This window comes from Brienomyrus brachyistius, chromosome 8, assembly GCF_023856365.1.
Source record: "Brienomyrus brachyistius isolate T26 chromosome 8, BBRACH_0.4, whole genome shotgun sequence".
Taxonomy (NCBI): Eukaryota; Metazoa; Chordata; class Actinopteri; order Osteoglossiformes; family Mormyridae; genus Brienomyrus; species Brienomyrus brachyistius.
The window spans coordinates 5,005,631-5,022,215 of record NC_064540.1 but is presented as its reverse complement, the minus strand read 5'-3'; the positions used below and the strand labels follow the sequence as shown (position 1 = coordinate 5,022,215).

At 43.9% G+C, this 16,585-nt stretch overlaps 3 protein-coding genes across 5 annotated transcripts; all 3 read left to right on the top strand.

Moving 5' to 3' along the window:
* Positions 1 to 3,413: 3,413 nt before the first annotated feature.
* On the top strand, positions 3,414 to 4,983 carry LOC125747437 (odorant receptor 131-2-like). Of its 2 annotated transcripts, none has more exons than XM_049022674.1 (2): positions 3,414 to 3,465; positions 3,747 to 4,982. In XM_049022674.1, exon 2 carries the CDS (start codon positions 3,772 to 3,774, stop codon positions 4,708 to 4,710), a length of 939 nt encoding a protein of 312 aa, XP_048878631.1. In that variant the 5' UTR covers positions 3,414 to 3,465; positions 3,747 to 3,771; the 3' UTR covers positions 4,711 to 4,982. The 2 variants fall into 2 exon arrangements, with proteins under 2 accessions (XP_048878631.1, XP_048878632.1); XM_049022675.1 differs by having other exon boundaries at positions 3,430 to 3,465; positions 3,754 to 4,983.
* Positions 4,984 to 10,484: 5,501 nt separating this feature from the next.
* LOC125748206 (odorant receptor 131-2-like) lies at positions 10,485 to 12,513 on the top strand. The gene is made up of 2 exons (XM_049024133.1): positions 10,485 to 10,594; positions 10,978 to 12,513. The coding sequence occupies exon 2, from the start codon at positions 10,995 to 10,997 to the stop codon at positions 11,967 to 11,969; it is 975 nt and encodes a 324-aa protein (XP_048880090.1). The 5' UTR covers positions 10,485 to 10,594; positions 10,978 to 10,994; the 3' UTR covers positions 11,970 to 12,513.
* A 630-nt stretch (positions 12,514 to 13,143) lies between these two features.
* On the top strand, positions 13,144 to 15,064 carry LOC125748205 (odorant receptor 131-2-like). Of its 2 annotated transcripts, none has more exons than XM_049024132.1 (2): positions 13,144 to 13,229; positions 13,911 to 15,064. In XM_049024132.1, the coding sequence occupies exon 2, from the start codon at positions 13,920 to 13,922 to the stop codon at positions 14,880 to 14,882; it is 963 nt and encodes a 320-aa protein (XP_048880089.1). In that variant the 5' UTR covers positions 13,144 to 13,229; positions 13,911 to 13,919; the 3' UTR covers positions 14,883 to 15,064. The 2 variants fall into 2 exon arrangements, with proteins under 2 accessions (XP_048880089.1, XP_048880088.1); XM_049024131.1 differs by lacking the exon at positions 13,144 to 13,229 and adding an exon at positions 13,242 to 13,424.
* The last annotated feature ends 1,521 nt before the right edge of the window (positions 15,065 to 16,585 follow it).

The following is a 16,585-nucleotide window of genomic DNA, read 5'->3' as shown; positions in this document are numbered from 1 at the left end:
GCATGGACCAGCACACGATCGTCACAGTTTTAGTATGACTTGGTTTTCAGAATCTACTATTTAGAATGACAGCTCTGTGACATACGATATATGTATAAATAAATAAATGTCATTAATTTCTTTAATTTAATGCACCAAGACCCTTTTGAATTTAATTTATTCAACAGAAATTTTTATCCAACGCAAGATATTTTGTTTAGAGAAAGCAAGGCCGCTCAGTTAGGGGCTTGCAAAGATGAACTGAGTCTCCCAAGCCTGGGATTTGAATTTGCAACCTACCGATCACATGCACAGAATCGTAACCCACTGAGTCACACAACACCCCCCCCTTTACTCTGTAGTCAGTTACAATAATGAGATAGCTGCTGAAATATAAATGCTCCCCCATTCAGTTTCAGGTTACAGATGTCTGTGGAACATAAAGACAATCCCTCCTGTAAACCTGCTGATCCAGTAGGCAGGGTAGGGCTAGACTCTGCACGTGCTATAACAGGCTGAATGGTATGTGGGCCAGCAAAATTTACCGATTGGCAAAATGTACCATTTACCATGGGGGCTCCAAGATCCAGGACCAGTTTTTAATCCCAGTACAGCCCTGGACTGGATACACTGTAGATGGAATGCCAGTGCATTATAGCAGTGGTTCTCAACCTTTTTGCATTGCAACCCAATTTTTACCATGGCAGCTCATCCATGACCCTGCACTGCTCTAAATTAATGCTATGATCTGCTATTTATGTCAATCAATGCCTATCGCACAAATCTGATTGGATGTGCCAGTGAATCTTAAACTAAGTATCTGTGGTTTGGCTTCTTGGATTGCTTGAGTGTTCACTAGTTTTGCACTTGCAGACTAAGGTCCTGTTTATATTGATTAATTCTAGGATATAATTTTGTTTTAGCAAAATAAGTCCCATAAATGATTTTTTAATCATTTCTTTGTACTGGGAGCATTTTTTATGCTGCTGGAGAGCAAGAATCGTCTTTACAGATGTGTAGGGAAAACATTTATTATTAGTTTTATATTTTATCATTTATTCTTCTGCTTTTGCTTATGAAAAATAAAACATCCCATAGGTTATTAGAGATACTGCTTCTAGACTCCCAATTAATAATAAACAATAAATAAATAAAAGGAGAAAGTTGCAGTGCTTACAGTGCGGATTCCGATTTTATGAAGTGCAAATACAAGCAAAACAAAAAAAAAATATGAGAAGCAAAAGAAAATCTTAAATAGAATCATATTCACTCCCATGGCAAACTGAAAAAAAAGAAATCATTGGTTTGCTTAGGAATATACTGTAGTTCTTCTTTAAAAAAAATAAATAAATGCAATAAATGCCGCCTGTGCTTGTGACTCCTGCCCCTGTGGCCCATGTCCCGGTCCCTGACCCAGCTCCAGTCCCCCCAGCACCGGTCCCAGTCCCTAAGGAGGTCACAGGCAGACTGACCACCGGTCCTTCCTCCTTGGAGGAGAAGGAGCTTGAGTGGGAACCCTAGGGAACCTCCCTAATGACTCCTCTGCCCTCGCCCCAGCGAGGTTGACCCCAGCCAGAACCCCGCCTTTCAGTGTCCCAAAAAGGGAGAGGAAATAGGCACAGGGCCAGGGTCCCACCCGCCCTGCCCCTTGGTTCGCCCTCGCTCGCCTTGGCTGGGGCTTGGGGGGGCGCCTGTGGGTCCTGTGGCTCTGATTCGGCGGTCGCCTGCGGGTCCCCCTCTGACACCTCATCGCCCGTCCCCGGTCTCGCCTCTGACCCCTTGTTGGTCGCCTGCGGGTTCTCCCGCTTCAGCTACGCGGTTGGCTGCGGGTCCCCCCACTCCGGCGCGTCGGTGGACGCCGCCTTAGCCTGCTCTGGCTACGCCTTCGCCTGCTGCGGCTTCCCCTCCCTCCTTGCCTTCGCCAGTGTACCCTCTGGCTTCCTCCTCGCTTCCCCTGGTGCCCCCTCTGACTCCTTCCTTGACTCCTCCGCCTGTCCCTCGATCTGTCTCCTCACCCCCCACGAGGTCCCCTCCAGCTGCCGCCCGCGGCTCCCTCGGGCTTCCCTTTGTCCCCTGTCCTTTCCTGTCTGGCCCTTTTTGTCTGCTCCTCGGCCCTTTGTCCCTCCTGTCTCTGCTCCTCGTCCCTCTGTGCCTCCCATGTTCACTCCCGGCCCTTTCGTTCCTCCCGTTGATGTTCCCTTCCTTATCTGCCTGTCTGTGTTCCCTGTTCTGTGTGAAGTCCTGTCCTGGCTTCTGCTGTTGTGCTTGTTTTGTCTGTCCGTGCTGTTCTCCGTCCTTCGTTGATGTTTTGCTCTTGTCTTCCAGTTTCTGTGCCCCAGTCTCATCCTGTCCGCCTCTCCCCTTGGGGCACACCCAGAGTGCGTGTCTTAAGGGGGTGGTTCTGTCATGACCTGCGCATGCAGTCCTCGTGTGTGCCACGCCCCCTGATCATTCACGTGTGCTTCCCCGATTGTGCCCAGCTGTTTTCTGTTATTTCGGCATGTCTTGTGTATTTAGTCCACGTCTAAGTCCGTATTCCCCTGATCCGTCAATAATGTTCATCGCTGTCTGCCCTGTCTTCCCTAATTGCCCCGTTTTCCTGAAATCCTGCCTCATACTTCTCCACTTTCTGCCTGTCCCTCTGCCCGTGGTCACAACAATTATATTCATTCCCATGGCAAACTGAAAAAAAAGTATTCATTGGTTCGCTTAAGAATATACTGAAGTTATTCGGGTTTTTTTTATTTTATGCAAATGTTAAACAAATAAATGAAGAACACATAAACATATCTCTTATTGTCTGGATTAGTATGGACCTAAATCAGCGCCAATAGCTTTGCTAATCTGATTGAACACCAAAATATTGTAGCATAATTTCCATTAAGTCATCAGTGGTCTTACATGCAAATGTGTGTTTTTTACACAGTGCCCCCATCACCATATTTTTGCAAATCACTGTCAGGGTGTAAGCAGAATCCAGGGACTTGAGACAGTGGTTGCAGTGTAAACAACACATTTTTTTTTACTAGTGCATTAACCACAACCTGGCAGGGGAAGGTGAAGGCGGGGTCTCTGCCACCAGAAGGAGCAGGGCAGCATTACGGTGTGGAAGCAGCCAGGGGGCAGTAGGAGCCCTTGGTGTGCCTCTGTCTGCCAGCGGTTGAACTCTGTCAGTTCAGGTGGGCCTCTAACTGCATGTTCTGCACATGTGTAACTCACTGTGTGTAGAGGTCACCGTGTAAAGGTCACGGTGCTCAGAGCTGATACCGCAGTAAGCCTGCTCCTTAGTGCTGTTCTTTATCCTGCCCTCCAGTGGCGCTCCAGTGATAGTGTTGAGTGTACTTCTTCTTTAGCTTCTGGTCATGGGACTGAGCACGCATGTTTCAAAGCAATCCCGAGATACCACATGTACTGTATAAATTCCCCTCAAGAACTACTAGCTAGTCATTGTCTTCAGGTAACTTTCATTCTGTCTTTGAATTACTGGTGAGATGAGCTCCATTGCTTATTTTATTGTAACTGCACTGTAATAAAATGTTATTGAAGTGAAATTTCTATTTTTCTGGCATTAAACTATGTCATTATTGTATTTTTAATATTTCTACTCAGTTGATAATGTAATAAGCTTATGTGCATGCAAAGAACTGGTGTAATTACTGATGTTATTATTATTATTATTATTATTATTATTATTATTATATTTAGTCAGAAGAAAAGGACAAAGACTTTGAGAACAGTTTGTATGTTCTTCTCTTCCCGTGTGTCAGAGAGCAGGTGCCTGGGCCCGATGAAATGAACTTCTCAGTCGACACAAACACGTCCATCGTCCTGCTGAAGGAGTCTTTCAAAACAGCGCTGACCAAGAACATCATCGTTGTGGCGCTCTCCATCATCATCAGCTACATCAACGGTGTCATGGTCCACACCTTCCTAAGACACGAGATCTTAAACGAGGACCCGCGATACATGCTCTTCATCCACATGGTGCTTAACGACATAATACAGCTGATGATTGCAGTCATGCTTCACGTTTTCACCTATGTGTTCTACACCATCAACGTGTCCTTCTGCTGCCTCCTGCTGATGATCGTCATCTTCTGCACCCAGAGCACTCCTCTGTATTTAGCCAGTATGGCTATCGAGTGCTACATCGCCGTCTGTTACCCCTTACGACATACCCAGATCTGCACCGTCAGAAGAACTCACATCCTCTTTGCCCTCATCTACACATTGGTTGCCCTCCCTGTTCTGCCAGACATCATAGTTCTACTGGCTATAGAACCGCTAAATTTCTTCCGCTCCACAGCTGTCTGCGTGCGTGAGACTATCCTTCGATATCCTATTTTGCAGCAGAAAAAGGATATTACAGACATGGTGTACCTGGTCTTTGTCTGGTGTATCCTGATCTTCTCATACCTGAGGATCCTCATGGCAGCGAAGGCAGCAAAGTCAGACAGTCAAAAGGCTCGGAACACTATCATCCTGCATGCTGTGCAGCTTCTGATGTCAATGCTGACCTACTTAGCTCCAGTAATTTATAATCTCCTGCTGTACATGTTCCCTAAGTACATTCTAGACGTGAGGTTCACAACCTACCTGATAGTTCAGATTTTGCCAAGATTTCTCAGTCCATTTATCTATGGTGTTAGAGACCAAACTTTCCGTAAGTATCTAAAGAAATACTTTTGTAACACAACTGTCCATAATAGAAATGTATCCATGTCAATTTGAATTAATCGGGCCACCTGCAAAAGTTCTGCCCTGATTTCTGTTGTGTCAGCAGGGACACCTCAGGTCTCATTTGTATTTACCATTAATTCCGCTTGCCTGCAGGTAGAATATTCAGTTTGCTGAAAGTAAATCTTCCACAATCATGGTAACTTTGGCAGTGTTTTAGTATGACTTGTTTTTCAGAATCTACTATTTAGAATGACAGCTCTGTGACATACGCCATATGTATAAATAAATAAAGGTAATTAATTTCTTAAATTTAATGGCACCAAGACCCTTTTGTATTTTATTTATTTAACAGAAATTTTTATCCAACGCAAGATATTTTGTTTAGAGAAAGCAAGGCCGCTCAGTTAGGGGCTTGCAAAGATGAACTGAGTCTCCCAAGCCTGGGATTTGAATTTGCAACCTACCGATCACATGCACAGAATCGTAACCCACTGAGCCACACAACACCCCCCCCCTTTACTCTGTAGTCAGCTACAATAATGAGATAGCTGCTGAAATCCGACTGGATGTGCTAGTGAACCTTAAACTAAGTATCTGTGGTTTGGCTTCTTGGATTGCTTGAGTATTCACTAGTTTTGCGCTTGCAGACCAAAGAACTGTTTATATTGATTAATTCTAGGATTGGAGCTGGGAAATCTGATCGTGGATCAGCACAGGAGCTTGCTGGCTTTAAAATGCTTACATTTCCAACTCTGCCTCACGACCCTTTCAGAACTCCACCCACGGGTTGAGAATCGCTGCACTATAGGACACACGTGCACCCACCAATCCATCATGCTTACATTTTACATATTTAGCAGAATCTTTTGTCCAAAGCGACACACAAGTGAAGGTTCAGCCAGTAAAAAAAACATGTTATTTTAGCTAAATAAGTCCCATAAATGATTTATTAATAACTTCTTTGTACTGGGAGCATTTTTTATTTTGCTGAAGAACAAGAATCGTCTTTACAGATGTGTAGGAAAACATTTTTTATTAGTTTTGTATTTTATCATATGTATTTTTCTGCTTTTGCTTATGAAAAATAAAACATCCCATAGGTTGAGATACTGCTTCGAGACTCCCAATTAATAATAAACACAAAGGAGAAAGTTACAGTGCTTACAGTGCTGATTCCGATTTGATGAAGTGCAAATACAAGCAAAACAAAAAAATATGACAAACAAAAAAATCTTAAATTCAATTTTATTCTGTCCCATGGCAAACTGAAAAAAAGAGAATTAATTGGTTCGCTTATGAATATATGTCGCGTTATTCGCGATCCCACCCACTAACTAACCTACTCCTGAGCCTCAGGCAATACAACAGTTATTAACACACAAGACGACCTCACTGAATATACGAGGGAAGCAGAATATCAACCACCACAACAGAGGGGGAGGACATGCCCTACATGCACACCCCTCCCACTGAGTACACCCCTACAGAATTAACACTCCCAAATTACCATGGGAGGGATCACGCTACACAGCAAGTGAGTACAAACAACACATCAAAGCAATCTAACTTACACATGCAAATATACCACACCTCCCAAACCTTGTAGATTAGTATCAAAGCACACACTCAGCTACAGAGGGTCGACAGTAGCTACGGAGCCTCACACGCCCCCTTAACGGAAGCTTCCCTCGCCCCTTTCCCCACACAGAATTAATGAGTAAAACTTAGTACTGGTCAGCAGAAGATCCCAGCTTTCCGAGATCAGGAATAACCAGAATATATGGATAAGAATCATTCACTCGCCCCAACAACAAATAATCCATCGCCAAAATTTCAAACGACTCATAACGACTCACCACAGGTTGAAGAGGAGCCTTCTCTTCCGGCCCGGCCCGACCCAACGTACACTGCCGGCACTCAGCCTCCCAGCGCCGTAAATCCCCTACCATTCCTTTCCAGAAGACCCAACCCCTAAGGGCCTATACCATCCGTTGCCCTCGAGCATGACCTAGGGCCTGATGATAGGAGAACCACACCTTATGCCACTCCAGAACGGGTACAACCACTGGAGGCAAAAGTTGCCCGGTAGCTGGATCCTGACTCTGCCGCTTCAGGACCCCTCCTACACAAACACAACCATTCCCATTCCCCCAAAACCCGCCTTCCATCAGATGTAAGGGTCTGGGGATCCACTGACTGGGCCACCTCTCTTCCCTTCCATTGCCATAACTTCACCAAATCCGGATCCCTCTCTTGAATGCTTAGCCAATCAACTTCTAAACCATCCATCTCCACAACCCTCCCTGCACCCAACCCAAATAGGTGGTTCGCAGGGGACTGGCTCCACTTCAACCAAACTATTACTAGCCTCTGTTGGCACCCGAGACAAAGCATGAGCATTCTGATTTGTCATTCCAGGCCTGTAATGTACCTGGAAATCAAAACTGGCCAGCTGTGCCACCCATCTCTGCTCCATTGCACCCAAAGTAGCGGTATGAAGGTGAGTCGAAGGCCGAGTATCTGTATACACCTCAAACGTTACCCCCCACAGATAATCTTTAAATTTCTCCGTAACAGCCCATTGCAGAGCAAGAAGTTCCAATTTAAAGGAGCTATAGTTCTTATCATTCCACTCAGCTGGGTAAAGACTACGACTAGCGTAACCAATCACACGCTCCTTCCCCTCCTGCACCTGAGCCAACATGGCCCCCAAGCCTTGGAAACTAGCATCGGTGTATAACCGAAAGGGCGCTGTAAAATCTGCATACGCTAAAACAGGAGCCTGGGTAAGTGCTCTTTTTAAGGCATCAAAAGCAACTTGACAAGCAGAGGTCCAAATAATACTGGCCTTTTTTGTGCCTCCCGAGCCTTGCAGTAAGCTGTTCAGTGGCCCAACCACCTTAGAGAACCCGGGACAAACCGCCGATAATAACCCACAAACCCCAGGAAGCAACATACCTCCCTCACAGTTGTGGGAATGGGCCACTGCACTACTGCTTTCTTCCCTGGGTCCACCGCCACTCCCTGTTGGCTCATTTTATGGCCCAAGTACTCCCCCTCCCGTTGGAACAACTTTCATTTCTGCAGATGTAACTTCAAGCCATGGTGCCCCAAACGTTAAAACCCTGCCCTCCCAAACATCTCTGCATCAGGCGCTGGAAGGTAGCAGGTGCATTACAAAGACCAAACGGCATCCGATCCCACTGATAGAGGCCCATGGGTGTCGTAAAGGCAGTCTTCTTATCCTGGGGATGAACTTCCACCTGCCAGTAGCCACTGGCTAAATCCAGCATAGAGTACCACATCGCCCTCCTCATCCCTGCCAAGGATTCTTCACTACGAGGGAGAGGGAAGGCATCCTTATGCGTGACCGCATTGAGCTTGCGGTAATCCACACAAAAACGCCAACTACCATCCTTCTTCCTCACAAGGACCACTGGGCCTCACCAAGGACTGGAACTCTCCGTCACCACCCCGCTGGCCAACATTCCCTGCAGCAGGATCCGTACATGTAGCTCTAAATACAAGCTTGGGGGACCTGGCTGGTAACGCTCCCGCACTGGAGGGGCATCACCTGTTGGAATGGAATTCAACACAGCACTGGTCCGCCAATAATCTTCTTCATTGGCCACAAAGATGTGCGTCCATCTATGAAGCAGGTTCGTCAATTGCCTCTGTTGATCCCCAGTCAACCCCTCTCCTTGCAGGGACAAGGCTGGATGGTCCTCTGTCTGTTCAACACTAACCGGCCGTATATCCATTTCTACCTCCTGCTCCCCTTTATTCTGGAGGACCAGCTACTTTGCAGACTCGACGATCTCGACGTCGCTCCCCCGTCCGGCCGCTGGCACCCTATCCTCCGCTGGCAGGACACAGCAACCTCCAGTTCGATCTCTAATAATTCTGCCTCCGAAGGTATTAGCACACCCACAGCCTTGTCCACCAGTCTCATCCAACTCCCCGTGTGCAATTGGGTCCCCTCCATCTCCTCTGGACCCCACCTAGTTTATAATAAAGCAAAACCTATCCCCGCCCAGCACCTATTACTAGTCTGTAAATTTGCAATCAGGATGACCATGACAAACTGAAAAATCATATCGAATGACAATCCAACTAACGGCACCCCGCCTGCTTAAACAGTCCTTCGAAATCCCTAAATCAGCACGAAATGTACTGGAGTTCTTCATTTTTTTTAATTAAATGCAAATGTTAAATATATAAATGAAGAACACATAAACATATCTCTTATTGTCTGGATTAGTATGGAGCTAAATCAGCGCCAATAGCTTTGCTAATCTGATTAAACACCAAAATATTGTAGCATAATTTCCATTAAGTCATCAGTGGTCTTACATGCAAATGTGTGTTTTTTACACAGTGCCCCCATCACCATATTTTTGCAAATCACTGTCAGGGTGTAAGCAGAATCCAGGGACTTGAGACAGTGGTTGCAGTGTAAACAACACGTTTTTTTTACTAGTGCATTAACCACAACCCGGCAGGGGAAGGTGAAGGCGGGGTCTCTGCCACCAGAAGGAGCAGGGCAGCATTACGGTGTGGAAGCAGCCAGGGGGCAGTAGGAGCCCTTGGTGTGCCTCTGTCTGCCAGCGGTTACATCGGGAGGAGGTGGAGAATCGCGGCTCTCTGATTGTCTACAGGACGCTGATTATTTCTGTTTCTGGCTGTGGTGGTTCGTGAGGTGGGAACTCTGGGGAGTGGTGGTGCATGGTCCAATGGCTGCTGAAAGCTACAGGTCGCTCCTCAGGTCCTCATGACAGCCCCCACACTCACCTCTGTTACCCCAGGGTTATCCCCCAACCCCCCACCCTTGCGTATGGCGGCAGTGGAGCCTACCCACTCCCTGGCCTCAATCATGGCTAAAATCTCAGCCTTTAGTGCACCGTAATCCTCGTAGGTATGGTGGAGTGCTTGGGCCTCGCCCATGAGGAATGGGGCCTACCCAGTGGGGTCACCTCGCTGCCAGCACCGTGCACAACGTGGCATCAGTATAATCAGATTTAGACATCGGAACTGATTATATCACCTCTAGGCAAAGGTGCTTTGAATTTCTTTGTTTCTAATAGGTGTTAGAGACCTAGCATCCATGTGACAGACACTGCCCCAAAAGGGGGTCACAGAATTTTCTGGACTGAGGGAATTATATTCATAATTACCTAATTATAATTATATAAATATATAATTATACAATTATAGCTGTTTAGTCAAGAAGTTTTGGTTGTCAGACAAAATACCAAAGGACTGCAAGACAACTGTTGTTACGTTTTACTTATTTCGCAAGGCACCATATTTGTTTGTTTGTTTGTTTGTTTGTTTAGAGGGAAAGCAGGGTCAAACAATTCCTGGAGCAGTTGGGTGTTAAGGGCCTTTCGCAAGGGCATGACTGTGAAATCACTCTGCCAAGTCTGGGATTCGAACCAACAACCTTCCATTCATAAGCAGAGCATACACAGCTGTTTACTATTACTATTTTACGGTCATTGTCATTTTTGTCCTACAATGAGTGTTTCAATCTTCCATCAATGTCTTTAATACATTTTGGCATTTGCCTCATTTTTGGAATCATAAATATGAAGTTTATACCATGTCTTTTTCATATTTCAAGTTAAGGTTTCCTACAGTTATTAAGGCTGTATTTGTTTTCTGCAGGCAAAATTTGCCACACAGGCACACATTCTGTGTGGCAAAATTGTGATGGGATTTGATGACATCAGTCCCTGGACATCAATTATATCACATGTTTCTAATGGAGAAAAAATAAGGTCTGGTCTGAAACATTTATAAAGTGAGTTCCCCAGCACCTCAATGCCAGAGCATTTCGTAAGCTGCCTTTTTTCACTAGGATGTCTAACTGAAAGGATTATTTTATTTTACCAAAACTGCCATGCTGGAGAGGGGCACGGCTGAACAGCGAAAGGTAACGGCTTCTGCGTCAAATAAATACCTATTAATTTCTATGTTACAGAGAACCAAGTCAAAAAATGGGTGTGAAAAATTTTGACCTTTGGATATCAATTTCTAATTATAATAAACATTGCATTTAATAAATGTATAAGTGCACTTAATTATTGGTAAAAAGGTGGCATATTTTGCCATTGATGCAGTATTAAACGAATATAATTATTGCATAAAAATCATTCCCACTTGATTTTTTGTAAAGTGTTTGTATTTCGGTTAATTTTGGTTTCTAAATAACGAATACATACATTTTAGTGCATGCATTGCCACAATGCATTTATGTTGAATGTGCTCATTTCTAAAACACACCATATCTGTACTTTCTTCTTTGTCAATTCACAGATTGAACCGACAGAACAATGAGCTCTACAGTACTGGAAGCACCATATATGAACAAGACGACTCCAGTACTTGCCCGGGATTTGTTTTCTACAGCGTTTTTGAAAAACTTTATTGTTGTTTCAATCTGGTTGGGCATCAGCTACATTAACTGCACTGTCATCATCACCTTCTTCAGGCACCAGATGTTTTACCAAGATCCTCGTTACATCCTCTTCATTCACATGGTAATCAGCGATGCCATCCAGCTAACGGTAAGCATAATGCTCTTCATCTTGAGCTACGTCCTGTACACCATCAATGTGTCAGTCTGCTGCTTTTTCCTCCTGGTGACCATCTTCACCACGCGGAACACGCCCATCAACCTGTCCGGCATGGCGCTCGAGCGCTACATCGCAGTAAGCAAACCCCTCCGGCATTCCCAGATCTGCACGGTCAGGCGAACATACTTCCTCATCGGTTTCATCTGGTTCCTGTGCATTACCCCAGAAACAGCCGACCTCTTCATCACTTTGAGCAACGAGCCAATCAGCTTCTTCTACACATCTGTCTTCTGCATGCGACACAATATTTTTAAAGACCCCAGGCAGACCTACCGGAGGCAGGCCTTTGACGCTTTATACTTTTCGTTCGTGTTCTTCACCTTGGTTTACACCTACCTGCGCATCATGTGGGCTGCAAAAGCTCTGTCCACAGAGAGGGTCTTGGCCCAGAAGGCTAGGAAAACCATCCTTCTGCATGGGGTCCAGCTTCTGATGTGTATGCTCTCCTATGTTTCTTCAAGCGTCGAGTTGGCCATTAACCAGATTTCCCCAGGATATGCTGCAGAGATCCGCTTTGCCACGTATCTGATTGTGTTCATGCTCCCGCGATTTCTAAGCCCCATCATTTATGGTATTCGAGACGAAAAGTTTTACCAGTACTTAAAAAGAGACTCTATCTGCAATGTTGGTCGGGTCAGACCTGCTAGCATTCTCCGCATTGTGAGTGTGTAAGAAGATAAAGAGTGAGTCTCCAAACCGAACAAACAGATGAAAGGAGAAATAAGTATATAAATTATGAATTAATAAATATACATAGACATGTGCTGATATGTCTTCTAAATAGGCCCTAATTCAAATGTGTCTTTGTTAATGAAAAGTGGTCTCTAGTGGTCAAATAGTAAAAAAACATCAAGTGTTTTGTTTAAGTAATAAATGCATATGCATATATGAATGTATACATGTGTTGGGATTTCTAAAATATCACAAATCCCCTCAATATTTTCTTTCAACATTGTGATTGTACTATAATACTTCTGTTCCAGTTGATTCTGTGTCATTGAACTCCACCCCCATAAACCTTTAATGAAACTGTCGACAATGAGGAGGCACAAAATCACTGCTCCCTCCCCCCCCCCAAACATATTGCTCATTCCACACTCTGTTAAGAGCAATAAATGAATTACATAGTCCTACTAAAGAACATTCCTCATCGGGGCACATTTCACCTTTCTGTAGTATGCAAAGCAAAATAAATTAACACGAAAATGCTTTCACCGCACGTCTGTTGTGTATTGGCTCCTTTGTATATTGCAATAATTTGCATATCACTCCTTGTTCTTTGTACCGGGTGTGGCTGAATGAGTCAGCATTCCGCTGCACCAGCCTCACACGGACATCTTGTATCTCAAAGCTGGAGTGGACATTGGCATGTTTACACTGACAAAACATTCCCATTATTGTTAGTAAATATTTCCAAAAACTTGCCTTTTTTGAATTTTTAAATAAAATATTATAATAAACACATGTGCGTCATATAATTTACGATAATCTTACCTCCAGAGCACAATCTCTGGTTGTCCCTGCATACCACCCTACTTTCTGGGCTTGACCCCTATACTGACATAGATAATGATGCCCTTTTTCCTTGACCTTAGACCCTATGATGTATCATCTGTTTATCTACCTTAGCAGGGTTTAGAGGAGTAGCGTATGAACAACCTTGTGTGCAGCTCGTTGAGAATGTAGTACAGCTGCGGCTTATTTTCTTAATATAAAAAACAAGAAACATCATTGGACTTTGCTGGAAATGACTTGGGATTCAGAAAGCAGCAAAACACCTCCCCTGAATCCCAGCTCACAAGGTGTCCTTGTCTCCAGACCCTCATTATAATGCCGTCTCTGACATCAGCCACAACATCCTAATCAATGACACATAACCGCAGGTCATGCTTTAAAATCCCAGAGTAACCTCAGGTATCTGAACCAGACGAGGTAAGTCAGACACACACTACATCACTAGGTTTCGTTCAGCTGTAATTCCAAACAGTTCTTCTGCATTTGACTTTTTTTTTTCAATGCGATGCTGCAACAGATATTATTTAAACATTATTAACAGAGATGTTCTTATGGCTACCTGCCAAAACATCTTATTCGCAGCAGCAATATTCAGTAACATTCTGGCAGCAGGTAACTCACAATGAAAGACAAATAATCATGCATTATAGAAATATTTATTCTGATGCAATATATTAATCGCTTATTTCTAGCCATGTGTATTTCTTTGCGTATCCAAAACTTGATATGTCGAGTTCTTTAAAGTTTGTGTGGGTGTTTTCATTTGAAATATTTTATGATAAAATTTTTAATATAAAAAAAAAAACATTTTTTTTTTTGCTTTTTACACTCTTTTGTAGCTCATACTTTTTTTTACTTTACGTTGTGACTTCTTATTTTGATATATTACACTTTTTTATTTTATGATTCTATGTGCAGACTGTATGCATGCAAATAATACAATGATATTTGGGTTCACATTTGCCAAAAAAATTGACAAAAAACGAAAAGAAAAAAAAAAACACCCAGTTTGAGAAGCCAGGCGTCAGAAGGACATACGGTCGTATTCACAGCATTTATCGCAGAGATCACAGCAAGAAACTGTCTTTTTGTTTGCAGCTCCAAAACATGAATTCGTCTCTTGTCGCACCGAACATGACCGCCGTTGCCCAGGAGCTAGCAGGCTTTCTGAGGGAGAGCTTCCTCGTGGTTTTCACCAAAAATATCGTGGCTGTGCTGGTTTGGATGACGTTGAGTTTAATCAACAGCAGCATGGTGGGGACCTTCCTGAAGCACAGCCTCTTCTACGAGGACCCGCGCTACATCATGTTCATCGCCATGGTAATCAACGACACAGTGCAGCTGACCCTGGTGACGACCCTCTACGTGATCAGCTACCTGTTCTTCAAGGTCCATGCTTCAGCCTGCTGCGTGCTGGTGATGGTGGCTGTGCTGACCACCCGCTGCACCCCCTTCATCCTGGCTGGTATGGCGGTGGAGCGCTATACGGCCATCTGCTTCCCACTGCACAACCAGCATATCTGCACGGTAGGGCGCACGGTGCTACTCATTGGCGCCATCTTGCTGCTGTCCTGGTCAATGCCCATGACGGACCTCTTCATCACCCTGGCCAAGAAGCCCCTTGGCCTGTTCCACTCCTATGTCTTCTGCGACCATTCGCTGCTCTTCACCGACCCCTCCATCTATTTGAAGAACCTTGCCTTTGACGCAGTCTTCCTCTCATTCATCTTCCTCACGCTCTTCTACACCTACTTTAAGATAGTGCTGGTGGCCCGGGCAGCATCAGGAGACCTGCAGTCTGTAAGGAAGGCCAGGAACACAGTGCTTCTCCATGGCCTGCAGCTGATGCTCTGCATGCTTGCATTCGTGGTCCCCTCCATGCAAGCCCTCCTCATCCAGTACTTCCCCAAATACAGCCTGGAGATTCGCTACGTCAACTTCCTGCTGGTCTACATCATACCACGCTTCCTCAGCCCCATGATCTATGGATTCAGGGACGAGAAGTTCCGGAAGTATTGGGTCAGTTACATAATGATAAAGAATACAAAAGTCCATCTGACCATCAAATAGCATCAATAGTGATGGATAAATAAGAAGACAAAAATATGTGCATTATTTTTCACTTGAACTATTTTGTTAATATTTCCTTATTGAAACACATTTTGCGAACAAAGAAAAAAAAATGTTGAAGTATTCAAGCTGGAAAAAATATATTCATTTCTTATTTACACACACACACACACACACACACACACACACACACACACACACACATTTTTCCTGTACAGCGTTGAGATCATGTTTTCAAATGCGTTTTAGGTATTTTTGAGTTTGAGAATATTTCAAAAGCTGCTATTTACAGTCTTTTTATGCATCTTTTTCCTTGTTAACATAAATGTGCCAATTTATAGTAGCAGCTGTTAAAACTTTTGTGCGTCTTGTGTCATATAAAATTCTACGCCTAAACACTAGAAACACCAAACCCAGCGGGAACTTTTTCTTTTATTAGTCACCCAACAACAACAGAATATTAAATGCATTTTTTTATTGTAATATTTTATCTTGACAGGTGATTGTTCTGTCTGTTTCATGATATAGTTCGATTTGTTTAATCATTTCCGTCACCGTCAGATGTGTTTGCTGTTGTGAAAAATACATTTTGTATAGTAATGCTGGTATGACTTTCTGTGCTTATGCAACGGAATTTATAGCACTTTGCCAATACTACATATGTCCAGCACAACTTTATAAATAAAGCTGAAATCGTGTACATGCAGATCGAGTGAGAAATCCTGGTAAGTCACAAAAAACCAGTAGTGATTAGAAATCAGCGTGTCTGTCACACAGAGCTAAACGGTGCCCCCTGCTGTTGAATTATCCCGCAGCGCCGTTAACACGCACTGCATAATCCAGGGCTTTCCCGTGTTAAGATGAAGATCAGGAAAAGAAAGAAAAGCAAAACTGGAAATGATTCTTGAAATATTTACTTTACATTGGTAAATCCGTTTCAGCTAGACGTGTTTCAAATTTCTTTTTTTCCCTGTGTAATATATACATACCCTCTAGTTTAGGGACATTCGTGGAATGCAGCGTGACTCTGGATTGTTTTACACGTTCTTGTGTTACGCTTATGTCTTGCAGCACCTACGTGTGCACTAATGCTGCTCTGTAACTGATGCTGTCCAGATCCTACTCAGTACTTACAGCCTTTTAACGTCCCACGGTTAGTCTTGTCATGCACTCTAGAACTGACCAGCTGGTGCATGAATAAAAGCCAGGCGAAAGCGCACTCAGCTCAACAGCAGTGCGTTTCAGGGCACATGCACTGCGCGCCTCAAACAGCTTCGCAACACACACTCACTCCTGCCCTGTGTTATACATATCATATTTTATTACATTTTACATGAAATATTGCATAATAAATTTGTAGCATGTTTTTTGTATTTTATATCGACTCTAATTTCATTGCATTATTTAGCAATTAAAACATAAACGATATCTATATTTTATAAATGAGGCTACTAATTTAACAGAGTAACACGTCCACCGGCGAGCTTAGAAGATTTGTGCATATTCACTCAGTGTGTTTACCACCACTCCAACCACACATCGACCAGGGGCCTCCTATTGGCCACAAACAGTCACTACACTAAATATTAAATAATTCCGTTCCTTATTTAGGAGATGCTGAAGCAGCGTGTACTGCTAATACGCAAGGTAGCTGCGATCTTATGAGTTTACGCACTAGGTATCTATTTTGTTTATGAAATATT